Source organism: Ylistrum balloti, unplaced genomic scaffold (genome assembly GCF_031769215.1).
Source record: "Ylistrum balloti isolate Yb309-2 unplaced genomic scaffold, AGI_CSIRO_Ybal_v1 Utg370706, whole genome shotgun sequence".
NCBI classification, from domain to species: Eukaryota; Metazoa; Mollusca; class Bivalvia; order Pectinida; family Pectinidae; genus Ylistrum; species Ylistrum balloti.
In genome coordinates, this window is record NW_026782423.1 from 1,150,513 (window position 1) to 1,171,758 (window position 21,246).

At 35.8% G+C, this 21,246-nt stretch overlaps 1 protein-coding gene across 1 annotated transcript; it reads right to left on the reverse strand.

Annotated features, from left to right (window-relative positions):
* Positions 1–417: 417 nt before the first annotated feature.
* On the reverse strand, positions 418–20,546 carry LOC132557683 (uncharacterized). The gene is made up of 22 exons (XM_060222201.1): positions 20,384–20,546; positions 19,280–19,529; positions 18,728–18,884; positions 17,843–17,985; positions 17,234–17,404; positions 15,583–15,727; positions 15,039–15,160; positions 13,480–13,606; positions 11,668–11,804; positions 11,253–11,376; positions 10,732–10,865; positions 10,112–10,271; positions 9,587–9,788; positions 9,182–9,327; positions 7,955–8,170; positions 4,485–4,711; positions 3,945–4,176; positions 3,542–3,815; positions 2,986–3,242; positions 2,486–2,723; positions 2,002–2,102; positions 418–1,404 (listed from the first exon to the last, which is right to left on the reverse strand). Exons 1-22 carry the CDS (start codon positions 20,544–20,546, stop codon positions 418–420), a joined length of 4,713 nt encoding a protein of 1,570 aa, XP_060078184.1.
* Positions 20,547–21,246: the final 700 nt, after the last annotated feature.

A 21,246-nucleotide genomic window follows, 5' to 3' on the forward strand; every position in this document is an offset into this window, starting at 1 on the left:
AATTGGATGGAAATGTTAACGTCTTTTCGTTCTTTTTTATTGATACATTATTATATTCTACACTAGTGAACAGAATGTACTCTACAAAAAGTACACGTTACGGTGATAGAGTAGGCACATTCTGCACAATGTTTACAATTCTGATGTATTTTACTTCATTTATAAATCAATGTTTGACAGACAAATGATTAAAATTAAACACTTTATTGGAAAGTTCTCAAATTGGCAAATTCTTAACTCTATTTCACGATATTAATATTTAATCTATTTCAGTTAAAGCTTAAGTGTGATAAACCATCAAAATAAAGTAAATCTCATTTGCTGCTAATGGTCAAAAACCTGGGAATGTAATGCACTGAATTTGCTCAATAGGAAAGTATTCAAAACATAACTTAGGTCTTTTTGTGTTCAACAAAACTAAAGAAGCACACAGGAGGACGATTTTTCATTGGTTCGCCCTGCTTGTGTTGGGGCAGCCTGGTTCGGTGTATTCTGCATGTGTTGTTGCGGTTGTCCATACATCTGCTGTGGTACATTTGGCTGCACTTGCATATGCCCGTACGGTTGCTGTTGAGCATATGGTTGAACGTTTTGTTGCGGTTGTGTATGTCCGTATAATTGTTGTTGCTGATTGTATGGTTGCCTGTGGTATTGTGCTTGCTGATTGGCTGCTGGTGGAGCTGACATGTGTGCTTGAGCAGGATTTGGTTGGACAAACTGGGGATGTTGTGTATATGGTGGAGGCTGTGCTGTTGATTGTGCAGTAGGTGAATGCTCCAAATTTTGATTTTGTGGAGGTGGTGGAGGTGGTGGAGGTGGTGGTGCATGCTCTTTACCTGCATTTGGTGTACTGTTTGTTTCAGCTTGAGTAGCTGTTTGTGGTGTGGCTGTATTGTTTTGTTCTGTTTTCTTATCAGAAGTTTCTTTTGTCATATTTTTCTGCATTTCCTCACTACAGCCAGTTGCATTAGGCACATGTTCTATTATCTTGGTCAGGAGCTCATCAAATTTATCTCCTGTCCAATTCATCTGGATTTTCTCATCACGGTAGAAATTAATGAACAGAAGCTGTGTAAAGACCATGCTCATAGGTCCACTTGGTGGCCAGTCCATCTTTTCCAAAAGAAGAGGGATGACAGGCTTCTTTAATGAATCAGCCAGACTGACTTCTCGTCTACAATTGGCAGAGACTGCGTACTTGGTGGTCACACAGCTTAGGACAATCTTACAACCTCGGACACCTCGGTCAATCTTGTCATACAGAGAGTCACCACCTCCCATCTGGTAGATGTCCATCCAGCAGGTCAAACCAAGCTCACAAAGCCTCTTGTAGAGCTGTTTGATCTGTGTCTGTTTACCCCACTGGTAAGACAGGAATACATCTGGGGACTTACTGGTCTCCTCCTTTAATGTAAAGACATCAGATATGTTAAAGAAACTGTTTAAAATCCATACCCAACGAATATTGATAAAACAGAAGAAGACAAAGTATGGCATAGCATCATCTGTATTTCTGTTGTTATGAAAAGGAAAACGCAGAAAAAAGTTACTTCCCCAATAGCAAAAGTTGAATCTAATGTACAAGCCTGATAGTACTTGTTAAGTATGGAAGAAGATACCAACAAGTTAACAAAACTGTCACTCAAACCCAATATCAATAAATGGGGACAAAACATGAACAAAAAAATGATTCATGCAAATTTTCAAGAAAAAGTACAAAGATATTAAGACCACATGTTCCAGAAGGGAATGTTGCTTCTGTTCCATCAACAGCACTCATGTATATTTTGGTCAGATTAATTCAGTAAAGTGTCACAATTTTCCACAGGCAAACCCATCCCGGGCAAACCCACCCTGAATTATGGTTTTTCACAGAGAATAAGATGTATAAGGTCACAGTGACTATCCTTCCATATTCAAGTATAGATTCATAAGAATACTAATTCCTTTCAGCAACGCTAACATTAATATGCATTATACTCAGTGAAACTTTTTATGTACCTTGTTACCAGTCGAGTCTGCTGTATTCTGTCCTCCAGTTTTAGTTTTTTTCTTGGTGATGACAATTTCCTCTGCGACAGGAACCCACCAGTTTTTGTACTCTGTATAATTGGTAAATGAAATAATATTAGGTTTGCTACTGTGCACTAATAAAAAGTATATTTGTCATCAAAATGACTTATTTTGTAAATTATGTTTCAAGAAACAAAATCTAGTTTTTGAAATACTCCTTTTTCATTTATTTAGGACTCCATTCTCAAATATGCCATAAAAAATAAATATCACAGAAAAAATATTTAAGTATGAAAGAGAATGCAGCAGAGACCACCTGAGTTTCTTCACTGTTCCCAATGCAAACTGAACAATCAAAACCCAAAACGTACATTTACTTATCAACCTTTTTGAGAATGACATTGATGTTAGTATTACATTGAAACATTTAAACTCTTGCCTATTTAACAAACGAATGTAATCATCAACTAACCCTTTTTTATCAGTGATTCATCAGGCAGGGCTTTGTGGATGTTTAGTTGCATCAAAAGTTCTTGAAATTTTGGAACAGGCCAGAAACGTTTGTCTGAAGTCTCTTCCCCTCCTCGCTGAAAAAATCTCACGAAGAGGTATTCACTGAAGATGGGTCCCATGGAGCCCTTAGGAGGCCAGGCCATTTTTTCCATCAGGAGGGGAATCATAGGCTTTCCAAGATTGACAGACAAGTTGACCTAAAATTAAGAAGAAAAAAAATCTATACAAAAGCTCAAACATTTTATACAAATTTAACACTTTTATATAATTTATCGATTAACTTTTCCGATACCATATGGTTCTTTCAAAAAAAATTTTTTTCATAAAGGTATCTATTATCAGAAGGTTGAAAATGCTGTTTTTGCTTCAATAGATTCCATACATAGGATGGTTCCAATTTAATAAACAGAAAACATATATATTTGAATCAACTTACTCTGACTGAAAACTAATACTTGCCTCTCTATTACAGTTGGGAGATTTGGCGTATTTTTCTGACACACAGCATATGATGACCTTTGACCCTCTTATTCCATTGTCAATCTTCTCAAACAGTTTATCCCCACCTCCCATTTGTCCAACATCCATCCAGCATTCATAGCCAGCCATGAGAAGGTGTTGTCGTAGTAACTTGACCTCGTTCTGGTGACCCCATTGGTAGCTAAGGAAGATTGGTGGAGGTTTGGTGTATTCTTTGGCCTCCACCACCACATCCTCTGAATTAAAATAGATACATTTCAACATATTATTGTTTCATTAACGGTAACAGTTTTGGTGAAAGCACTTGTTATTGTAGAAATGCAGAGCATGTCTTAATCATAGATTACATGGATAGGTATTTGTAATGCAGAGCACTTAAATCTTCATCTAATGTTATAGTAAAAGGCAGCTGGAAGCTCCATGCTTGTGTTATGATATTGAATGATACCAACAACATATTGATGGCCAGCTATATATTTTAAAGAAACAATTTGAAAAATATATTTAAAACCTCCAAAAGAGATACGTCACTGACCTACTGCCTTCATGGCATTCTCCAGGATGATTGCAGCGTCCAACCTGTTCATTTCCTGAAGTGTGGTCAGTATTGCATGAGTGGCCTCTGTTGTCTTATTGGTGGCATACCATTCACTAAGGAGGGCCATGCAAGGGTCATTCTGGGTGGCCCATGCTTTTATGTCCTGAGGTAAATATCCCAGGCGCTGGGCCAACAACCTCCAATCATGGTCAGATTTTGGGTTCATCAATTTGGTAAGATCTCGAGACCATGCCGGAGCATTGCTCATTGTCTGTAAACAAACTTTACAATTATAATAACTGAATGTTAGCCCCAATGTTATTTCTCCTGTCAAGTTTTAATCATTTCAAGATGTATTCATTTCAATAAATTGAAAGAGACCATAAAAAGGAATTCTTACCTTTTTGTCAATCTCTTCAACCTTGACTTTTGTTTCTTCCACATCTTTCTCCACAACGTCAACACGTTTTTTGACAGTTTTGATTTCAGTTTTGGCTGTTTTTATTTCCTTGTCATGTCTTTCAACAGTAGTTTTCATGCCTTTGACTTCACCTTCAACTTTTGTGACCTTCTCATCGAGTTCCTTGACCTTCTTCTTAGTTTGTATGACATCTGTTACAATACCTTCCATACTGAAAGTTAAAAGGGCAGGAAAATCATATTTGACATGTGGTGTCAGTGAAGAAAGTGCACATTGTAAGAGATGTTGCTCAAATTGCTTGACTTTCTGTTAACTTTTTACAATGAATAACACGATTGGTGTCCAGGTATCAAACGACACTTTGTAACTTGCAAAAAGTATTTCCGTTACTATTTATAGCCTCATAACACCTGATTCCATTCACTGACAATCTATAACACATCTGGTGTTGAGTTATCAACTAAAATGGTAAAACTAATGCAGAATATTTGCATTATTATTCAATGCTACATAATATACCTGATTCCATCCATTGCATTAACAATAGATGTTGCAACATCTTTCAAGAAGGTGGTTTTTCCATTCTGTTGCAAATCCTCAAAGTATTTCCGATGAGGCTTGAGGGTATCTATGCCATACTTAGCAGCCAATATTTGGATAGCATCTAATATGGGATATTGATAATTGGAATCTTTACAGTTCTTGGACATAATGACAAGCTCCTTCAAAATGGTGTCCACCAGTGCCTGTTGAGATAAATTTAGATAACCTTCAGATTATGGCTCAGAAAGGTGTCAGATGTTATATATTACATAAACTCACACAGTAAAATAAATTAAATGTATATAATTCACATCATTTAAAGTTAAATGTATATTTTTGCACAATCAGATATTCCCTAATAAATGACAAGATCAATCAGAGACAATACCCACAGTAAACTATAAACCAGATACAATACCCACAGTAAACTATGAACCAGATACAATACCCACAGTAAACTATGAACCAGATACAATACCCACAGTGATCTATGAACCAATGACAATACCCACAGTAAACTATAAACCAGATACAATACCCACAGTAAACAATGGATCAGATACAATATCCACAGTGAACTTTGAACCAGATATTTGGATATGAACCAGATACAATACCTACAGTAAACTATGAACCAGATACAATACCTACAGTAAACTATGTACCAGATACAATACCAACAGTGATCTATGAACCTGATACAATACCCACAGTGAACTATGAACCAGATACAATACCCACAGTAAACTATGAACCTGATACAATACCCACAGTGATCTATGAACCTGATACAATACCCACAGTGATCTATGAACCAGATACAATACCCACAGTGATCTATGAACCAGATACAATACCCACAGTAAACTATGAACCAGATACAATACCCACAGTAAACTATGAACCAGATACAATACCCACAGTAAACTATGAACCTAATACAATACCCACAGTGATCTATGAACCTGATACAATACCCACAGTGAACTTTGAACCAGATACAATACCCACAGTGATCTATGAACCTGATACAATACCTACAGTGATCTATGAACCTGATACAATACCCACAGTAAACAATGAACCTGATACAATACCCACAGTGATCTATGAACCTGATACAATACCTACAGTGAACTTTGAACCAGATACAATACCCACAGTGATCTATGAACCTGATACAATACCTACAGTGAACTTTGAACCAGATACAATACCCACAGTGATCTATGAACCTGATACAATACCTACAGTGAACTTTGAACCAGATACAATACCCACAGTGATCTATGAACCTGATACAATACCTACAGTGAACTTTGAACCAGATACAATACCCACAGTGATCTATGAACCTGATACAATACCTACAGTGAACTTTGAACCAGATACAATACCCACAGTGATCTATGAACCAGATACAATACCCACAGTGATCTATGAACCTGATACAATACCTACAGTGATCTATGAACCTGATACAATACCCACAGTAAACAATGAACCTAATACAATACCCACAGTGATCTATGAACCAGATACAATACCCACAGTGATCTATGAACCTGATACAATACCTACAGTGATCTATGAACCTGATACAATACCCACAGTAAACAATGAACCTGATACAATACCCACAGTGATCTATGAACCTGATACAATACCTACAGTGAACTTTGAACCAGATACAATACCCACAGTGATCTATGAACCTGATACAATACCTACAGTGAACTTTGAACCAGATACAATACCCACAGTGATCTATGAACCTGATACAATACCTACAGTGAACTTTGAACCAGATACAATACCCACAGTGATCTATGAACCTGATACCATACCTACAGTGAACTTTGAACCAGATACAATACCCACAGTGATCTATGAACCTGATACAATACCTACAGTGAACTTTGAACCAGATACAATACCCACAGTGATCTATGAACCAGATACAATACCCACAGTGATCTATGAACCTGATACAATACCTACAGTGATCTATGAACCTGATACAATACCCACAGTAAACAATGAACCTAATACAATACCCACAGTGATCTATGAACCTGATACAATACCTACAGTGAACTTTGAACCAGATACAATACCCACAGTGATCTATGAACCTGATACAATACCTACAGTGAACTTTGAACCAGATACAATACCCACAGTGATCTATGAACCTGATACAATACCTACAGTGAACTTTGAACCAGATACAATACCCACAGTGATCTATGAACCTGATACAATACCTACAGTGAACTTTGAACCAGATACAATACCCACAGTGATCTATGAACCTGATACAATACCTACAGTGAACTTTGAACCAGATACAATACCCACAGTGATCTATGAACCAGATACAATACCCACAGTGATCTATGAACCTGATACAATACCTACAGTGATCTATGAACCTGATACAATACCCACAGTAAACAATGAACCTAATACAATACCCACAGTGATCTATGAACCAGATACAATACCCACAGTGATCTATGAACCTGATACAATACCTACAGTGATCTATGAACCTGATACAATACCCACAGTAAACAATGAACCTGATACAATACCCACAGTGATCTATGAACCTGATACAATACCTACAGTGAACTTTGAACCAGATACAATACCCACAGTGATCTATGAACCTGATACAATACCTACAGTGAACTTTGAACCAGATACAATACCCACAGTGATCTATGAACCTGATACAATACCTACAGTGAACTTTGAACCAGATACAATACCCACAGTGATCTATGAACCTGATACAATACCTACAGTGAACTTTGAACCAGATACAATACCCACAGTGATCTATGAACCTGATACAATACCTACAGTGAACTTTGAACCAGATACAATACCCACAGTGATCTATGAACCAGATACAATACCCACAGTGATCTATGAACCTGATACAATACCTACAGTGATCTATGAACCTGATACAATACCCACAGTAAACAATGAACCTAATACAATACCCACAGTGATCTATGAACCTGATACAATACCTACAGTGAACTTTGAACCAGATACAATACCCACAGTGATCTATGAACCTGATACAATACCTACAGTGAACTTTGAACCAGATACAATACCCACAGTGATCTATGAACCTGATACAATACCTACAGTGAACTTTGAACCAGATACAATACCTACAGTGAACTTTGAACCAGATACAATACCCACAGTAATCTATGAACCTGATACAATACCTACAGTGAACTTTGAACCAGATACAATACCCACAGTGATCTATGAACCTGATACAATACAAAGAGTAAACAATGAGTTAAAAATCCAATTTTGACAAACTCTCTGTATTGTAATCATGACACTTATATCACTAACTAGAAATTTTGTGGAAGTTGATAAGATTAAATGAACTTTTTTTAAAATATTACCTTTTTCTTCAGTCCTAGGTTGACTGCTACTTTCTGAACTGCTGAGGAATACATGATTTCTATTTCTGGATTTTGTAAAACATGTTTGATAATGTTTTCTCCAAACAGTTGTGGCTGCACAGGTATAATTTCACCCAAAACTAATAAAATATAGTATTGTGTGTACTGCTTTCCCAAAAGGCCAACCAAAAAGTCAACATGGTGCTGGGTGAAGAGCTAAAACGGTTTAAAAAAAACAACAATTAAAAACAAAATTGATTATAATGAAACCTTAGTGTATGGAGAAAAATTCAACAAATGTTATTAGAATTAGCTAGAAGATTTAATAAAATGAAATATAATCTTCTGAGGTAAAATGTACTCTAGCTTTATGAGAAACAGGATGAACAAACACTACCTTTATGAGGAACAGGATGAACAAACACTACCTTTATGAGGAACAGGATGAACAAACACTACCTTTATGAGGAACAGGATGAACAAACACTAGCTTTATGAGAAACAGGATGAACAAACTCTAGCTTTATGAGAAACAGGATGAACAAACTCTAGCTTTATGAGGAACAGGATGAACAAACACTAGCTTTATGAGGAACAGGATGAACAAACACTAGCTTTATGAGGAACAGGATGAACAAACACTAGCTTTATGAGGAACAGGATGAACAAACACTAGCTTTATGAGGAACAGGATGAACAAACACTAGCTTTATGAGGAACAGGATAAATAAACACTAGCTTTATGAGAAACAGGATAAATAAACTCTAGCTTTATGAGAAACAGGAGAAATAAACTCTAGCTTTATGAGGAACTGGATAAATAAACTCTAGCTTTATGAGAAACAGGATGAACAAACACTAGCTTTATGAGGAACAGGATAAATAAACACTAGCTTTATGAGGAACAGGATAAATAAACTCTAGCTTTATGAGAAACAGGATAAATAAACTCTAGCTTTATGAGGAACAGGATAAATAAACTCTAGCTTTATGAGGAACAGGATAAATAAACTCTAGCTTTATGAGAAACAGGATAAATAAACTCTAGCTTGATGAGGAACAGGATAAATAAACTCTAGCTTTAAGAGGAACAGGATGAACAAACACTAGCTTTATGAGAAACAGGATAAGCCATACAATAAATATCAATTGCACTGTTAATTGTTTGCCTGTCTTTAAAGAATGCCCACCAATCATTTTGTTTAATTAATCTTGAAATTTTCTCACCTCAGGTTGTTTCTCTCCCATTGCTTTCAACAAAACACCCTCCATATTAAAATCCCCGTCAGCATTATTTTCTATTACTTGCATGATCTCTTGGAAATCCTGTTTAGTGACACCATCACTTTCTTCATATGGCTTCCATAAAGCACCTTAAAAAAAACACACAAAAAATCCATACTCATGCTGTATCAAATTTTACCCATACAAAATACTACCAGAAACGCATTTTAATCCTGTAGTAAACTATGAAATAATAATACAAGTTAGTTTTCCATAATTCAGGACATCAAATAATTGAATGGATTAGATAATGTTACATAAACACTGACATATAATCTCTCATGTCACTCCATATGGTAGCTTATCGCTTAACATATCATCTATTTAGACACTGTACAATTAACTTACTAATGGCGTCCATGGAACCTGTCCTTTTGCACCATGCTACGAGATAGCTGAGATGTCCATCCAAAAGCTTGGGGTCACTTGTACTAATCAACCCAACAATTGACAAGCTTGCCTGAGCTAGGTCCTCCTCCTCATGTGTCATTTGTTCCAATATGGGAGGTATCAGCGGTTTACAAACGTGACCATTTTGTTTGCGGATATGCTAAAACGGCCAAAATTAAGTTTTTTTCTCAATTCAGATACAGCTTCAAACTTTAGATACAGAGTCACTACTTCACATACTTTCTGGTCAAGAATGTTATCAAGACAAGTATTAAAATGATTTGAACTTAAACCTTTTACTTTGATCTTAATATATTGGCAATCTGTAATATGTTCAGAATTCGGAATCAGCTCATTTATCTATAAACTGTTGTTGATTAAGAAAACTTTTACAAAAAGAAGAAACTGATCTGAAACATTTTCATTATTTGTTATTTCTATACTGAAATTTGCATGCCTTTTGAAAACCAATTGAAATTTTACCTTGTCTACAAATGTTCTCAAGTGCTGTGAAGCAACACGGGTATACAAGGTGTCTGTCCCTTTTTCCATATCAACAAATTCTAAATCCTCTGTCTGCATTGTCCATATAAACATCCGTATGAAAGTTTTGTTGACATCATCAGGCATTTCTTTCCCAGTGCTGAAACAAAGTATTTTTCTAGTTCTATTGTTGATCAGATTCCCACACTATTGACTAATTACTAACTCAAACTGTCATCTGGGAATCAACTCATAACCTCTCTCCCCAACCATTTCCAAAGGAGCATGACCTTCCAAAAAGGAAATTAGCTCAACATTTTACAGATTAATACATTATACAAGGATTATAGCCAGCAAGTACTTTTTAAGTTCATTATGGGGGGTATAAGGACATTTTCTGCGAACCAACAACAATTCACATTTAAATTAAATTAATGATCTGTAAACTTTGTCAAATATCAACAGTGCTAAGGATTATGGATTCTTTTAGAACAATTCCTGGATGAAACAAAAGTCAGGGTAAACTGAATACTGCATGTCGCTTGTAAAACAGCATTGCCATTTCATATTGTGTTATATGTTCAAAAATACAATTAGTCTATCCATTATATAACATATACCTATAGGCATCTAACACTTTTTGAATGAAATAGTCTCCACATCTTTTTGTATCAAATTCACTCCACATGTAATCCCTGTCAAAAAGCAGCAATGAAAATCTCTTTATCACACCCGGAATGACATTCTTGTTTGTCTGAAATATACAAAAGTAATAAAACTTTTCAATATTCTCTTTAAAATGTAAAAAAAATAATGAACATTACCTCGTACATGTACAAGAGATTGAGAGAGATCTTGGCACCCATCATTATGCGATATCTATTTGTCCTTAATAAGTTGGATTTTTCATTTCATTTCTCTTCTTTCCTCATAATTACTCATAATTCTATAAAACTGCATACCTCTCAGAAAATTGTCTTAAACTTTATTTAACTGTCTGTAATCATTTTGTTTTTTCTGACCAGTTTTTAATATGGAAAATGCACAACTAATCAAGGTACTATGTAGAACCAACATATACACAATTTAAGAATGATCCATCCAGTTCTTCTCAGATATCATCACATATTGAATGACTTACCGCAAGTGCGAAATCTGTAATGAATATTTCCACAAAACGGTTCAACATTATGGATTTCCTCTCCATTGTTGTAATGACCAGTACAATTAAATCCCCATTAAGCTTCTCTGGAATTTTGGCTAGTCTGAAAATCATGGCCAACAAACTTTAACTAAATGTACAATAATGTTAATGCAGTTACCTAAAACAAGCGAAGGTGGTGAGATTAAAATTATTTCAATTATTACATGGACTCTTTTCTTTTATGTGACAGTAATAATTGTGTGCTTCAAAACTTACAGCTTTCATCGTTTAACATTTCTTACTTTCTATAACTAGTTTGCTACACATTTGGTGTAAAGGTTATAAAAACACACTGTTAAGCAATATTGTATCAGAACTATAGGGTCTACAGAATTGTCTACTTGGTACATACGAGAACTGCTCCAGAAGCTTGCGTGCAATGTTCCCACAGAATTTCATCCGCTTTTCGTCACTTTCCTTATTGTCTGTCACATGAAGCTGGGCTTCACCAATAGATTTAATGATGTCTATGGCGTGTTGAAAATTTTGCTGGTAAGAGGAATTTATTCAATATATGTATTTAATGTTCTTAAGGCTAAATCATAGATTCAAAATTTCCTGGACTAAAATACCTTCGCAGCAAAATTGATTTTCAGAGATAAGAATGTTTGTACCAATATTCAGCTGGTATTCTTTGGCTATCTATAAACATTTTTTCTTTCATACATTTATATACTACCTGTACATTAAACATGTCATATTTAATGAGTTTCCATTTACAGCAGTTAATCATTTATCAATCAAAAGTTTTAGATTATCATACCTGTCTATACAACTAAAAACAGATGGTCTTTGATCTTATACCCATCAACAATCTGTCTAATACCTATTTACAACAGTTCATTACTATCTAGAGGATTACAACTGCTTTTAACTATGCAATTATCTGTCATCAAGATCACACCTGTCCTTACTATCAACTGTACTCAGAATTTACATTTGTCTATTACCTGGTACTATCATTTGTCACATGGACGCACACCTGTCTATTACTATCACATGTTCTATTTCTACCCTGTCTATTACTATCATTTGTCACATGGACGCAACTTGTCTATTACTATCACATGTTCTATTTCTACCCTGTCTATTACTATCATTTGTCACATGGACGCAACTTGTCTATTACTATCACATGTTCTATTTCTACCCTGTCTATTACTATCATTTGTCACATGGACGCAACTTGTCTATTACTATCACATGTTCTATTTCTACCCTGTCTATTACTATCATTTGTCACATGGACGCAACTTGTCTATTACTATCACATGTTCTATTTCTACCCTGTCTATTACTATCATCTGTCACATGGACGCAACTTGTCTATTACTATCATATGTTCTATTTCTACCCTGTCTATTACTATCATCTGTCACATGGACGCACACCTGTCTATTACTATCACCTGTTCTATTTCTACCCTGTCTATTACTATCATTTGTCACATGGATGCACACCTGTCTATTACTATCACATGTTCTATTTCTACCCTGTCTATTACTGTCATCTGTCTCATGGATGCACACCTGTCTATTACTATCACATGTTCTATTTCTACCCTGTCTATTACTATCATCTGTCACATGGATGCACACCTGTCTATTACTATCATCTGTCACATGGACGCACACTTGTCTATTACTATCACATGTTCTATTTCTACCCTGTCTATTACTATCATCTGTCACATGGATGCACACCTGTCTATTACTATCATTTGTCACATGGATGCACACCTGTCTATTACTATCACCTGTTCACTTGATTCACATCTGTCTATTACTATCACATGTTCTATTTCTACCCTGTCTATTACTATCATCTGTCACATGGATGCACACCTGTCTATTACTATCATTTGTCACATGGATGCACACCTGTCTATTACTATCACATGTTCTATTTCTACCCTGTCTATTACTATCATCTGTCACATGGATGCACACCTGTCTATTGCTATCACCTGTCCACTTGATTCACATCTGTCTATAGTTATCATTCGTCCCTGTGCATTACTTTTCTATATGTTTCACAAATATCTATATTACACACACCTGTGTCACATGTCTGTAGGTTTCACACATGTCTATACTACACACATGTGTCTATCACCAGACTATAGGTTTCACATCTGTCCATTGAGGTAGAAAAAAAATCTTACTTTCCAATTCCAAATTTTCCTAAATTTTCCCTCGTCTATGGTATTGTAGCATCTGCGTGCACCCTCCTCTGTGCCTGTTTTAACTAGCACTTTTAGAAGCTTAAGCCAACTCAGTTCAGTTCCTTTCCTGAAAATATTGTATACTTCATAATCTTTAACAAGATAAAATTTAACAAAATAAAATCAATCAAAAAAATGTCATTGAAATTGTTGCAATATTTGTCAAATCAAAACAAAAATTGTGAAAGCTTACCCCATTAACAAGAAATCTATCAAAAATCAAAAGAGAGGGGATTTCCAGACACTACTAAAAGCAGAAAAATCAGTAGGCAATAATCCTTCCAAACAAAAGGCTTTTGTGGAAAACAATGCTATATGTCTTCATAATAAAGCATACCAGTTTTTCAAATGGATCAGTCTAAAATTGAGACAACATTAAAATGCTAATAAGCAAGGGACAACAACCCTTCAAAACATTATCAAATCAAAATGTAATTTAGAAAAACACACCTCCCTGTCGTGTTGATAAAGTCTACTGACATTGCCTACAGATGGATAATGATAACTAAATTTGTAGCTGTTAGGCAATACGGGAAAGTTTCCCTCTAGACGTCGACACATGTAATTTCATTTAAGGAAGAGACAAAGTTATTTGCAATATCAGTAGAGTACATTGTAACATGTGCATGTAAACTTTTATGAAAATCACCTCAGCTCCTGAGAAAACCTTCAGATCAGAAAATGGCAGATGAATTATAAAAAAAGAAAAAAAAAAAAACAGAACAGAAACAAAAAAAGAGGTCTGTAAGCCTTAACAGTCATCTGACGATTAAACATCCAATATATTTAGCGTATTTATGGAACAATCATTCAAATAAAAAATCAGGTCTGAGTTTTTCCACAATCCCAGTAGATGAACCTTGTTTAACAAATGATTGCCCTCTCCAGTGATGTTTGGGGAAATCCATGCACTCACATTTTAAGTTTTAAGGAATAGTCCTAGCATTTTAAAATAATATTTTAGCTGAAATTACCTTTTAAGGTCCCAGTGTGATGTCCCTTGTTGTCAAATCAACTTAATTAATTAAAGAATTAAGAAATGAAAACTACTAAGATGTTTCAGAGAGATGCATTTTAAAGCAAACTTGTAGTTAAATTCCCTGTCCCCCCCCTCCATGCCCCTCTCCTCCATGCCCTTCTTTCTCACACTACCAAGAACGAGCCTACCCACAAAGATGTTTCAGAGCAAAATCTGGTTGAAACCCACTCAACCATTAAGGAGTAGCATTTTCATGAAAAAAGTTTGGAAACAGTGGATGATGAAAAATAAGGAAATATGAAAATAGGTTATTGTGACCTTTAGGTTTTTTCCCTGTTTTGACAAATGTAATAAAATTCAATTCATACCTCTAGTGTACATTGTCAGTTAAGATTCCTATGTGTTGAAGAGATGTAAAACTCAATAATGGTATCCCTGTTTTATATGGTAATGAATATTTGATTACATATGAAATATTTTAAGTATGACAGCTGATGATACAAAAAAAAATGTATCTTACTTGGCACTGGCCCACTTGTTCATGAGAGATGTGTAGCTGGAGGTCCAATCAACATTTTCTGGATGTTTTTGTGCAAGTTCTGTGAGTACAGGCACAAGTGAGTCCACTATTTCTGGGTGATTCTAAAATACAAATTTGGATTTTTTTTAATTGACACAAAAACATCAAACACCTAATGTTTTCCTCCTGTTAAACTGCTTTTTTTATATTGTAACATTCTGTTTGTTAGAATTATCCTTCATTTAAAGTGAACATGTATATTTGAGCCTTTCTCATTCTCATACTGACAGGCTGTGTATATCACCGTTTGACAAGTACTCTTAGATCAGAATAACTATAATTTGCTCTATAAACATAAGAAGATTGCTTACACTTTGAACAAAGCTACAACAAAATGGACTGGGGAAGGCTGTAGAAATGTTCGCTTTGAAACCATAAAAAAAAATCCCGATATATCACAGTAGTAAGAAAATTAGTGATTAAAAGCTAACAAAGTAAAATTTACAAATATATTTGTTATAGATAAGCTGAAAATAAAACTTACCTTGTATACCTCCTCTGGGAGTTTTTCCAGAAGATACTTTATATCTCTTAATACCTTTTCGTACTTCTTAGCATTTTTAGAAGAATAGTACTTCTTCAACATGTTTAGAATATCATCCCAAACATCCATAATCCAGTTCTTCTTTCTGCAGGATAACAGATCATAGCACACAGGAAGTGAATTATTGTATAATCAGAATCGTGAAAAGAAGACATGATAAAGTCTTATATACATGTATGTCACAAAACTAAGTCCAACAATGACTCATACATTGTAATGATTAGTATACATACTTATGATATAACTGTTACGCTAAAAACTTTAAAATAAAAGCCAATTTTGAAAATAAGCTCTGGAGTGTGTGCAGGGAAAAACATATTGAAAACACCAATTCTTAAAAACAAGCCCTGCAGTCCATGCTGGGAAAAACATCTTAAAAATAATCCATTCCCAAAAATAGGCTCTGGAAAAGTATATTGCCCAGTACACAACCAGGTTCAGTACCACCAGGTTCAGTACCACCAGGTTCAGCACAACCAGCTTCAGGACACTATCAGCCTCAGCACACGATCAGCCTCAGCACACAACCAGCCTCAGCACACAACCAGCCCCAGTACACAACCAGGTTCAGTACCACCAGGTTCAGCACAACCAGCTTCAGTACACAACCAGCTTCACCACACAACCAGCTTCACCACACAACCAGCCTCACCACACAACCTGCCTCAGTACACAACCAGCTTCACCACACAACCAGCCTCACCACACAACCAGCCTCACCACACAACCAGCCTCAGCACACAACCAGCTTCAGTACACAACCACACAACCAGCCCCAGCACACAACCAGCTTCAGGACACTATCAGCCTCAGTACACAACCAGCTTCACCACACAACCAGCTTCACCACACAACCAGCCTCACCACACAACCTGCCTCAGTACACAAACACACAACCAGTCTCACCACACAACCAGCCCCAGTACACAACCAGGTTCAGTACACCAGCCTCAGCACACAACCAGCCTCAGCACACAACCAGCCTCACCACACAACCAGCCTCAGTACACAACCAGTCTCACCACACAACCACACAACCAGCCTCAGCACACAACCAGCCTCAGCACACAACCAGCTTCACCACACAACCAGCCTCAGCACACAACCAGCCTCAGTACACAACCAGCCTCAGTACACAACCAGTCTCAGTACAACCAGTCTCAGCACACAACCAGCCTCAGTACACAACCAGCTTCACCACACAATTTTCAGTGCACAGCCTCAACACAACCAGCTGTCATGATCACACAACCAACATTCACCACACAACCAGTTTCTCACACAAGTGCCTCAGGACACACATGTCATTATAGCCTCAGCACACAACCACCAGCACACAATATCAGTACACAACCAGGTTGTTGTTTCACCACCAGTTATATACAGCACAACCAGCTTCAGGACACTCTGAAATTCAGCACAGATCATTTCAGCACACAACCAGCCTCATCAATATTTGGGCCAGAAACATGCTCTCTATTCATTCATTCTAGTTTAATTTTAATTTCTGATGTTTTTGATTTTGATCATTTTATATGTAAACAAAATTTGTTCAATAGATTGAAATTTCAAAGACATTTTTACCAAGTACGGATTCCTTTCATGGTTATCCCGGTAACAAGCTTGTATTACATCCATGACAGAACACACATGCTTAGCATATTCTTCTGGTTCCTTTCCTATCTTTTCAAAATAGAAAAGATAAAGTTCCAGAATTTGTTGATGAATAGCTGGTTCATAAACTTTGTCACTTTTCTTATCCCTGAAAATACATGAATATTGACATTAATGTTATTTTGAAATGTATATTTAGAAAAATGTGCATAAATGATTGAGTCAAAAATAAGTTTTCTCTAAATGAGCAGTATATTAGGGCGACTAGTTACCTGGGTAACATTAGCAATATAACATACAGTCTGTAATATGATGTATGTTGGTTTTAAAATAGTTGCAATGAATATCTTTTCAATATTTAACAATGGTATACATACAATATATTTGGGATAGAAAAACAAGAATGAAGCTTAAATTACTAGTGTTCCTTGTTTTAGACTACGTGCAGGTGGGATTCATTTGAATTGGAAATGTTTCTGGTTTGACAGACAATGTGTGAGGTTTTCTATGCTCCAAGTATCAAATCTAATTGGAGTATCAAAATGAAAGTACATTATGTACATGATATCTAATTTGAAGTAATTACCCAAGTGTTTTGCTCAAAACTTTAGATGTGCAGTATTCCCATTGCTGACTCTGGTCTTTCACTGTCATATCTGGTCCCTCAGAACTGTGAGTCCATAATTTCAAGCTTTCAATAATTCTTGTAAATTCTTCCCCTTTCAAGTCCTATAACAAATAATACTAAATATGACATTTCATTTTTGTTTTGTAATAAACCTATCACTGTATAGAGATAGACAAATAACTGCTATGTAGAGAGATAGATAAATAACTGCTACATACAGAGATAAACACATAACTGATACATACAGAGATAAACAAATAACTGATACATACAGAGATAGACACATAACTGCTACATACAGAGATAAACATAACTGATACATACAGAGATAAACACATAACTAATACATAAAGAGATATACACATAACTGCTACATACAGAGATGAACACATAACTGCTACATACAGAGATAAACATAACTGATACATACAGAGATAAACACATAACTACTACATACAGAGATAAACACATAACTGATACATACAGAGATAAACAAATAACTGCTACATACAGAGATAAACACATAACTGCTACATATATAGATAAACACATAACTGCTACATATATAGATAGACACATAACTGCTACATATATAGATAGACACATAACTGACACATATATATATAACTGGTATCAATAGAGGTACATACATGATTACCAATGCTGATGAACACAAACTGCTTTAGTAAAATATATAACTGGTTCTGTACAAGTGTTATATACAATGATTTTTATTGAATATAGAGGTAAATTAAAGTCAACATATGGTGTTTGTATGTTCTATAGAGTGCATATCCTAAAACACAGAATCACGTAAAGGGATGTTGTTATGCGATCAGTTACCTCCAAGTACTTATCAATATTCTGAGTTCGGACCAGCCGTTTCTGTATGATATGTGCAGCTGTACTTCCTGGTCCTGTCTCTAACAGGCCTATGAGTAGTTCAAACAACATCTTTTGACATGCTTCAGCTGTCACTTTCCTTTCCTTTACACATACCCTGTATCAAAGTGTGAGATTAACACATTGATTGTGATATCAACACAGTAATTGTATTAAGACTGAAACATTTATTGTGAGATTTAGATTGTAACCAGGTAATCATGACATTGATACAATATAGGTATTAACAGCAGAATTAAGATAATTGCATTATTTTGTGTAGAACTGCAAAACTAATTTTGACAAACTATGATAACCTTTTTTGTGCCACTATTTTGGAAATACCGCAAAGAAGTTTCATATGTTTCCTACCAATCTATAGATAATAGAGTTTTAAATATTGTACAAATATATTTTATAAATATGTTTGATACACAAAATATGGCAGAAGACAGTTAAATGTACTTTTTATATGATACAAAGTAGTGAGAGATCATTAAATCAGAGACTTACTCCATCACATCCTCGATCCTCTGGTAGACTTCAATTGCCATCTCAGCCCCTGCTGACTCCTGGGAAGGGAAACCCTTAACACAGACCTGTTCCTGCAGGGCTTTTACACATGCCTTCAAGGTGTCTTCATTCCCTTCTTCTCTACATTTCGACCTGATATCTCTCCATTCCCTTTCTTGAAGTCCAACTTGTTCCTTATTGGCAGTTGCACAATTGTACCTTTTTATGATTCCTAACAGCAAGGACTGACCTGTCAAACATTCATGTGTTCAACTGAATTACATCTAGTATTACAGAAGGACCTGTTGCTGTCAAACATACATTTATATAATCCTTATTGACTCTACACTAACACTTTTATAGCTTTGACCTTCAACACTTTTGAATAGGTACTTAGAAAAATTACCTTGATTTTTTTTAATATCAATAAACATATACTTTTCTGCAGTGACTTACAAAATAATAAGAACTCTGACCCATAAAAGTCTGACTCTAAAAGTGACCTGTCACAAGTGGTAATACAACACAGATATGAGACTTGTCCCTAATCTTTAACTCAATTACCATGAGCATGTTGAATTGACACAATAGGGTCCCATTGCAGACCTACATATCATAGTACAACACTATGTAAAATATCTAAATACTGAGAAAATCTCAGGAAATGAAACTGCTTACACCCACACAAATAACTTGCTGACATACAGACAACAGACAGATGCCAAACTCAATCACTATAGGGCTGGATATGAGCTTACAGACCCCAGAATCTCAAAGTCTCTGGCTTCACTGCCCTTCATTGAAAGGAGACCAAAAATATTATATCAGCACCAAAAACAAACCTTGCTGTATTTGTCCTGGGGCATCTGAAAAAAGGAAACATTAACTGTTATAAAAAGTGGAACAAGTGAATATACATATTGTAATGTAAAACAATCAGTCATATCTCATAATTATAGTTTAAATGATTGATATTTGTGACCAGTTATTGTTTAAAGGAAGGAACTTAAAGGCTGCCAATATGACTCTTGGCAGCACAGTGCTGAAGAAAAAGCATTTAAAATAATTTATCTATATTGTATCCAGTATATATGTATTACTTACGTATCCTGGGATCATTCCAAGAGGTGGTTCCATCATTGTGGTTTATAAAGTAGATTTTACCCTCTGGAGTAAAAGCATGTTGCCAGCCTTGTGGAAGTGGAGGTCCGTACTGGTTCATACCATGAGTTTGGTTTAACACATGCCCTTGGTTTAAATAGGCCATATATCATGAAGACAGCAGAGCATCAATTCAACTGACTATAAATCTGAAATGACATAATGTTCATGATTGAACAAAGAAATATTACAAACAAATCATGACTACAGGCCTTGTAGAAAGGGATCAAGTCAAGGAGGAGAACTCATAGCAATCACAAGCAAATATACTAAAAGGATAAAGAAACGCAGGGTGAACTTTAAACCAGAAAGTAAATATGATATCGGGCTTCACTTAAAACGAAATTTTGTATACTTACAGATAAATTAAAGCTTAAAAGTTTCCAAAGTCTGTATTTTGTATCTGACAATTGGTTTAGAGGTACTAACGATTAAATTGAATGGACCCATAGAATTTTGAAATTGAAACTGAACTGAGTCATCAATATCTTGTGTGTCCGCCGTTTGTTGTGGTCATGGCCCTTATTCTTCTGGTCATTGAGTTCATGAGAGCGTTAATCCGTCTTATGGGGATGTTGTCCCACTCTTCAATCAGAGCTCTGGTCAACTGCTCTCAAGTAGCAGGGGGTGGCTGGTGCTTTCGAACCTGTCTATCCAACTGGTCCCAAAGATGCTCGATCGGGGACAAATCAGGGCTATATGGTGGCCAATCTCGTGGTTGAATGTTGTTGTTGGCCAGAAAGACTTGGCAAATCCTTGCTACATGGGGCCTAGCATTATCCTGTTGGAGGGTTAGATTATGCTGC

Coding starts and splice junctions, on each gene's coding strand:
- LOC132557683 (XM_060222201.1), bottom strand. CDS start 20,546: ATGGCCTATTTAAACCAAGGGCATGTGTTAAACCAAACTCATGGTATG. Junction 8,171..9,181: donor TGGGAGAGAAACAACCTGAG/GTGAGAAAATTT, acceptor AAACCGTTTTAG/CTCTTCACCCAGCACCATGT. Junction 2,103..2,485: donor TGAATCACTGATAAAAAAGG/GTTAGTTGATGA, acceptor CCAATTATACAG/AGTACAAAAACTGGTGGGTT.